Here is an 8,364-nt window from a genome sequence, read left to right on the forward strand (position 1 = left end):
TGAAGAGAGACGGCACCAAAGTCTTTTCCCTTCTGACCCTGCCTGGCCTGCTGAATATGAACCCGTAATCCTACCCAGCATGACTAGAACAAGCTTTTTTTATGGAGTTAATTTTATATTTACGTACATCCCAAATAACAGCTCCCCCTCTCCACACTCACACTTAGGGGATGGGGCAGGAAAGAGATGGAGGCTAAGCTTAGGGAAAAAGGAGAACTTTGGGGAGGGGGTGATGAAGAGTAGGGGGTGGAGGAAGAGACGAGTGGAGAATGGACGCACTAGTCTACCCCGCGACTCCCCCTTTCGCCGCTCCAACCCCAAGGATTATTTATCCGCAAAGTTCCAAGCCCACTCATTGGCCTGCGTCACGGGTGACAGCGAGAGTCGCGGTTCGCTATTGGTCTCTCACACGTGCGGCCCAGACTCACGTGCTTCCGGTTTGAATGCAAAAAGTGTGCCTGGGTGAAATTTTTTTTTTTTTTTAAGAGAGAGAGTTTGTGCAAAGATCGGAGCTGTCAGAGATTTGAAAAAAAAAAAAAAAAAAAAAAAAGGAAAAGGAAAAAAAAAAGCCCAGGCGCGGTGGCGGAGACACTCTCTCCCTGCAAAAAAAGCAAAGGCGATTAAAGGCGCTGCCAACCTCGAGCTGTGGGCAAAGCTGAGCATGACACTTGGGGAAGTCAAACCCCTCACTATTGCTTAGGAGGATGGCTAGATTTTAAGGATTGGATTTTTTTTTTCCCTTTAAGAAAAAATATTTTATTTGGGGGAGCTTTTCCTGGTGTGGCTTTCCTTCCTTAAAAAACAAAACAAAACAAAACAAAACAAAAAAAAAAAACAACAACAACAACAACAAAAAAAAAAACCAACCAAAATCAAAAACTGAATCTGGTTGCAAAAAGAAATAGCCAAGTGTCTTCATTTCTGGATATCTGCAAATTAGAGAGGAAAACATCTGCTCGGTAAAAGAGAGATTCGAGACAAGCGTCTGGTCTTTTCCCCTCTCTTCTTTTTCTTCTCCTTTTTCTTCTCTTCCTCTTTTTTTCTCCTTCTTCTTCCTCTCTTTCTTTCCTCCCCGCACCCCCACCGGCCACTGGCAAAGTGGGGTGGAGAGAGAAGCGGGGGGGAGGGGGAAGGAAGCCGCGTCCGGGGCGGCGGGGCGGCTGAGTATGGAAGAGCAGCAGCCGGAGCATAACAGTCAGCGCGACTCCACCGTGGGCACTGCGAGCCACAACAGCAGCAGCGGCAGCAGCAGCAGCAGCAGCGGCAGCAGCAGTAGCAGCAGCAGCAGCAACAGCAACTGCAGCAGCAGCAGCGGGAGCAGCAGCAGCGGCAGCGATGGAGACAGCGTGCCAGTGTCCCCGCAGCAAGCTCCTTCCTCTCCTGCAGCACCCTGCCTCCAGCCCCTACCCCACCACCACCATCATCACCACCACCATCACCACCACCATCATCACCAGCCCCCGCCGCCGCCACAGCCGATGCCAGCGCCTCCTCACCAGCCGCCCCCACCACCGCCGCCGCCGCCGCCCCAGCAGCACCGCACCACCAACTTTTTCATAGACAACATTTTAAGGCCAGACTTTGGTTGCAAGAAGGAGCAGCAGCAGCAACAGCAGCTCTTGGTTGGAACGGGAGGAGGAGGAAGTGGAGGTAGTGCTGTTTCTGGTAGTGGTGGTAGTGGAGGAGGAGGAGGAGGTGGAGGAGGAGGAGGAGGAGGAGGAGGAAGCCGGGCAGAGAGAGACAGAGGCCAGGCAGCCGCAGGTAGAGACCCGGCCAATCCTCTGGGCACGCGGCCGGCCAACCCGGCTTCACTTCTCTGCTCAGCAGATGCGAACTGTGTGACGCCCGACGGCTCTGCGCCGGCTCCCGCCACCGCAGCTTCCAAAGCCAACCCAGCGGCCGCGGCCGCTGCTGCTGCTGCCGCAGCGGCTGCAGTGGCGGCGGCAGCGGCTGCAGCAGCCGCTGCATCCAAGCCTTCGGAAGGAAGCGGGGGAAGTCCTGGAGCAACCGGCGCTAAATACGGGGAACATGGGAACCCGGCTATTCTACTCATGGGCTCGGCCAACGGCGGACCGGTGGTTAAAACTGACTCGCAGCAACCGCTAGTCTGGCCCGCTTGGGTCTACTGTACTCGTTACTCAGACCGCCCATCTTCTGGTGAGTACCCCCTTTGAAGTGAGTCCTCACTCCCTATCCTTCTGGAGTCACTGATAGACACTCTCTACCCAATTCCGCCAATAGCTTTTAGAAACCAAAATAATAATGCATTTTCCTTCCCCCATTCCTCCCAACCTATCCTATTCCTTTCTCTATTCCTCTTCTTTCACCTCTACTCGCATGTTTTATTTGTTCCTCCTTTTCTGCGATGTCTTCATATTTCGCCCAGCCTGAAGTTCTGGAACTATTGGGGTTGGTCACCGAGGAAGATTCACTATTGAATTCCAAGCACTTTAAAGCATTATTCATAATAATTTCTCCCTCCTTCCTTTTCTTGGGTTGGTTAAGGAGGACTTGTGTTTGATAAATATTGGAAGGCCTGGGCTAGAAAATTAGATTTTATATCGTAAAGAACGTAGCCTGCAATTATAGATATGTGATATGTGTGTATTAGAATGAGAGAGAGAGAGAGAGAGAGAGAGAGAGAGAGAGAGAGAGAGAGAGAGAGAGAGAGAGATTTTTTTCCTTGGGTACGGGAAGGAGGCCCTGTCGTGAGGCAAAGAAACAAGGAGCTTTTATAGAATAATTCTCAAAAGGAATCACAAGGATCCCCTGGGTTGTTAAGAGAGAGAAAGTAGGCGTTAAGATAGTCCAGAATATGAATCTTCTCTTTAGGAAGAAGGAGGTAGGGGGGAGGAAAAAAAATCTATAGGACAGAAATAAGAAAAGAAAGAAGCCTGAGCAGGCCCTAAGGCCAGCTTCTGCGTCTTGCTGCTTACACTGCACTGTTTGCCTTCGAAACTAGGCTTTCAAAGTCCTTTTTTTCCGTTAGCCCTTTTTCCTTTGCTCTCAGTCAGGACACAACACCTACCATTCCCGATTGTTTTGAGGTGTTTCTCCCTCCCCCCCCAACGTTCCTTTTTTTCCCCCTTTGGTGACACAGAGACATTAGCAAGATTCCCATTAGTGTGTCTTCTACTTCATTGGGCTGCTCCTAGCTTGTTTCCTCAGTCTCCGACATTGGACCTCAACTCTTAGGCCCTAATTCTCTTCCCGTCTTAGTGGGGAGAGAAGAAGGAATCCTCATCTACTCAGTTCTCAAATCCCATCTCAGTCAAGCCAAACTTGGGCTGAGGAAAGAGGTAAAAGTTGAGAGACCGGAGAATATTTCGTGGGGTAGGAGATCGGAACTCTATGCAGGTATCCGGGAGTTTCCCAACTTCCCATTTCCATTTTCTTTTCTCCTTCCCCTTCCCCTTCAATTCTGTCCCGAATTCCTTGGACTGCAGAGCCAATCGATAGACCGCTATCAGCCTCAGCCATCTCGATCCCCCCGTTATTGACACGTCGGTCTCCCTGAACCTCCGAAAAGCTGCTTTGATTGACTCGCCTGATGGATAGAGTGATTGAGCTGTCAGATCGGCTGCTAGGGCTGGCCGGGGAGAAAAGATTTTATTGCCTATGCTCACTGTGTCCATACACATGCACCATCATAAACTCAGTCTTAAGATATACATAGATAGGAGACCAAGCTGTGGTCGACCCTCTCCCTTCACATTATTAAAGAAATAAATTAAATGCCTTCTCTTTCTTCATTGGGATTCTGCCTTGTCTAACTTAGCGTTTTTGCTCTTGGTATCGAGAGTTTTAGCGTCAGGGATTCGAACGGTATCTCCTGTAACTTCCTGGAACACAGGATTTTTCTAGAAAGAATGGAGAATTTTGATTTGTAGTGGAAAATGGACTTTAGACGTCTGCTCGCTAACCGGAAAGGGGAGGGGGGGGGTTCAGTTAGCAATAACCTAGAGAAAGCTTTCCCCCAGGAAGAATGAGCTCCAGGATCCCATCAAATGAGCCCCCTTTTAATCTAGTGCTTTGATACTGTGATATTGTATCCTCTTTTTTCCAGCATGAAGAGACTAGGTTATCTGAGAGAAAGATGTCCCCAGTCTCTAAACTACATTCAGGAGTGGCTTGGCTAACAGGCCCCAAATTCCCTAGGCCCTGACTGATGGTTACATCAAAAGCTAATAGTTTTTCCTTTTGGGGCTCACTGTGGGGTTCATAGCCCAAATCCATTTACTGTTGGGAGACTAGAATTTGTTCAAAGCTTCCATGTTTATATTCCCTTCTGGTAGCAGAAACCAAGTGATGGGGCATTTCCCTTAATGGTGGCACTGTCATTGGAGTACTTCAAGCTTTAGGCTTTTTATAAATAGAAAGGAATTAGCTTCTTAACAAGGAAAGGCCAGGAGACTTCAGCTTCTACTGTTTATCCCTTCTCAAAAATCTCCATTTCTAATCTTTCCGTTCCCAATTGCAAAAGTCCTTAAGAATCAAATATCAAAAAAAAAAAAAAAAAAAAAAAAAAAAAATAGGATGGGAATATAGGTGTACTGAAGCATGGATCAGGTAGAGGGATAGGCCAACTGACAGCTGTGAGATCTTAAAATCTCTGTCCATTTATGTAGCTCTATAGTTTTCTATCCTTATCTTTATTCTATTTCCAGTCCCCTATCGACTGTCAAAATACTACATAACCTAGGTGTATAGAAAGCTCAGCAGACTTGCAGAATTTATCGCCTGGGATCCATGAATCCTGGCTGCTGTATGCCCATGTCCTTGGTCTCTGGATGAAGTCCTGCATTATATGTAGAAGCTTTTTCCGTTCCCCCTTTCCCGTTTGTGTTTTGGTCTAGAAATATCGATGAGGGAAGCAAAGGGCCAGGGAGTACTTTATCTTGGAAAAGGCAGAAGGGCTAAAAACAAATAAACAATTTCAATTTCCTTATGTTGCTTTTCTTTTTTTGATTCGTTACATTTTGTTTCCTTTTGTTTGTTGTTGTTATAATTAGTAAAATGCATAGACCTTAAAAACATAAACATATCCAAAGTAATGAATTTCGAAATCCTCAGAGGCTGGGATCACCACAGTCTGGATAAAAGCAGGTATCCCTTTCCAACAAGTGAACATTGGTAGAGTGGTAATCTGGGAAGAGAAAGCCATAAGGTTACTGAATGGGAACGCTTATAAAGATTCCACTGTGATCATGCTGAGTTTTTTCGTTTCTTCTAATGTTAGCCAGGACCATGGCTTTATCTGCTGTTCTAAGCAGAGTGCCCTAGCAGTCAATATATTTCCCACAGCCCTCGGGTCTGGCTTTACTTCGTCTGACGGTACAGAAACTTGTCTGTAGTAGAAGGCATCGAACTTCCTCTTTTTCCGCGGCGGGGTCTGGAATTCCCCAGGGTCTCACAGAAAATAACGGGAAGGAAATGGGCCTGGGGCGCTAAAGTCCAACCCAATACACCCGGAGTTAAGAGTGAAGCTTGGAGCAGAAAGAAAAACGGCTTAAGGCGGGGGCCGGAAAAAAACATTGCCTATTTCTTGGTCTTTCTCTGGAGGCCTTGACCCCGCGGGCTTCATTTTCTCTATCTCTTGGCTTTTCTTCTGATGCGGGTGAGGATGGGGGTGGAGTGGGTTTTTCTAGATTGTGAGATGGGGGTGGGGGAAGGGGTAGGAACAGCGATGCTGTCCATTTAAAGGACAGTACGCGTTGGTTTGAAGTGATTTCTACAAGCACTTATTTTCTCAGTCTCGGTGGAGCCGGGATTTGAGATCTTGGAAATTAAAGGATTGATAGTGAAGTCGGGGTGAGGGGGACACACAAAGTGATTCGCCTGGGATTCTAACTCGGAACCCTAGATTCTCCTCTCCCAGCTGCCTTGTCCCCTTCCTCACTGACATGGTGGGAATGGCTGGTGCCAGCCTGCACAGTCTGCTTCTACAGGCCAATTTTGGGTTTTCCGTGGGGGGGGGGGGGGGGGAGAGGAGGCGAAGTGGAAGCAGAAGGAAAGAAAACTGGGCGGGGGCTCAGATTTCATTCCTAGCAATTTCTTTCTTCCTGGGATTTTCTGTGGCTTTTCTGATTCTTGGATTGCCTGGGCCCTGGCTAGTTAGAATCTTATTCTCAGGTGAGTGCCTTTGGCTCTCTCCTCCCGCCCCATTCTTTTAACTGTATATTTCCCGAGAGGGGGAAATCCTACAAGCTTCCTCTTCCCCTCCTTCAATCTACATTGAGATTGTGGGGGTCCTGCAACTGTTGGCCATTCCCCCCCACCTTCTTTCTCACTCTTAACAATCCATCAGAAGGAAAATAAGAGTGGGTAATAAGAGACAAACGTTTTGGGGCAGGGTGGGGATGCTATGGAGACGAGGGAGGCGGACTTCGAAATCAGAAGGGGCTTTAGTATCCATAAAGTATGATGCACCCTCTTTCACTGATACAATTCACACAGCTGCCTCTCCACCTTCCTCTTTCTCCCTCCCCCATCCCCATTTTCTTCCCTCTTTCCCCATTTCTCTCTGTCCTCTCTCTCCTTCCCTTTTGCCTTCCCCTCCTTGGCCTGTCTCCCTCCCATGTAGGTCCCCGCACCAGGAAGCTGAAAAAGAAGAAGAACGAGAAGGAGGACAAGAGGCCACGGACGGCGTTCACCGCAGAGCAGCTGCAGAGACTCAAGGCGGAGTTCCAGGCGAACCGCTACATCACCGAGCAACGCCGGCAGACCCTGGCTCAGGAGCTCAGCCTCAATGAGTCCCAGATCAAAATCTGGTTCCAGAACAAACGGGCTAAGATCAAGAAGGCCACGGGCATTAAGAACGGCCTGGCTCTGCACCTCATGGCCCAAGGACTGTACAACCATTCCACGACCACCGTACAGGACAAAGAGGAGAGCGAGTAGCCGCTTCCCCCTTCTCCCCCCACCCCCATCTCTTGCTTCGCACTGGCTCCTGACACCCTCCCATCCCTATCCTCTCCTCGTTCCTTTCCTCCGGCTCAAACGATTTTTTTTTTCCAGGGAAAAAATAATAAACAAAAGAAAAGGGGAAAAGACTTCGAACGGCAAGTCATGTTGAAAGAAAAAAAGAATTTTTTTAAAAAAGAGAGACTTGGACAGGTGCTATCGAAATCAGATCTATTCTCTATTAATAGTATAAGGGACGAAAATGCGAACACTTAAATCTCTATATAGCCAAACAGCTTACGACCTTGTATATATTTAATTTCAGGTAAGGAAAAAAAAAATATGTGTAGCGATCTCTATTTGCTGGACATTTTATTAATCTTCTTTATTATTATTATTGTTATAATTATTATAATAATTATTATTATTTTATCTCTTCCCCTCTCCCCGTTTCGTTTGCGTTCCGATTTTCTTTTGAATGTGGTCGCTTCTCGGTCCTCCCTCTCCCTCTCTCCTCCCACTCCTCCACCTTTCTTCACTATTTCTCTGCCTATCTTGGACTTTGCTTTGTGTGTGTGTGTGTGTGTGTGTGTGTGTGTGTGTGTGTGTGTGTGTGTATGCTCGCGCGCGCGCGTCGCCTGTCTCTCCTTTAGTTTCTCACCTTTCTCGTTCCTTCTTCCTTTTATTCCTTTCTTCCTTCCCTCTTCCCTCCCCCCCCCTTTTTTTTTCTGAGACCTGTTTCGACCCCACAGACTGCGAGACTGAACCGCCGCTACAAGCCAAAGATTTTATTATGTTCAGAAACCTGTAGTCTGAAATAAAGTGTACACTGTGTTCACAAGCCAGCGTCGCTTGTTCTCTTTTGGGCCTTTGCCCGTCCGCGGTACTGGAGTTTCAGCTGGTTGACTTCATTTGACTGGCCTTTCGCGTCTGATTGGGGTTTTGGAAAGGGCGGATGGCGGGCAGAGTCGGACCTGAGCAGCCTTCACTCCCTACTTTCCCTTATTTTCATACATTGGGAGCTGAGTTGGAGTAGACTGATGTGAAGGGGTAAAGGGGAAGCCATTATCTAATCCCAGGGAGATTCCAGGCCAAGGCAATCTCTAGATAAATGGGACTTCCGTTTCGGGGCCACGGAATTCAAGTGATCTCAGATCTCACCGTGAAACAAATACCCATCACTGGGACAGAGGGGAAGAAAAAGCAGGAGTGGGGCGGGGGGAGGTAAGAAATATCAATAACAAAGCACTTTTTCTTCTGGGGTAGTGCCTAGAGCTGAGTTGACAGGGGACTTGCCTAGACTGACACGTGGACCCGACCCAGGGAGCTGTGCTCTCAGCGCCCTCATCACCTTCTCTCTTTAATATGTGTTTCCTTTAAGCCAGAGGGTGGAAAAGCATCTCCCTATAAGGAGATGGGGGTGGGGTGCAACGCGGAACCTTTTCTGAAAATGATCTTTAC

General features: G+C 48.0%; 1 protein-coding gene across 1 annotated transcript; it reads left to right on the plus strand.

Moving 5' to 3' along the window:
- The first annotated feature begins 494 nt into the window (after positions 1–494).
- On the plus strand, positions 495–7,761 carry EN1 (engrailed homeobox 1). Its single transcript, XM_031959976.1, has 2 exons — positions 495–2,157; positions 6,584–7,761. Exons 1-2 carry the CDS (start codon positions 1,167–1,169, stop codon positions 6,898–6,900), a joined length of 1,308 nt encoding a protein of 435 aa, XP_031815836.1. The 5' UTR covers positions 495–1,166; the 3' UTR covers positions 6,901–7,761.
- Positions 7,762–8,364: the final 603 nt, after the last annotated feature.

Source organism: Sarcophilus harrisii, chromosome 3 (assembly GCF_902635505.1).
Source record: "Sarcophilus harrisii chromosome 3, mSarHar1.11, whole genome shotgun sequence".
NCBI classification, from domain to species: Eukaryota; Metazoa; Chordata; class Mammalia; order Dasyuromorphia; family Dasyuridae; genus Sarcophilus; species Sarcophilus harrisii.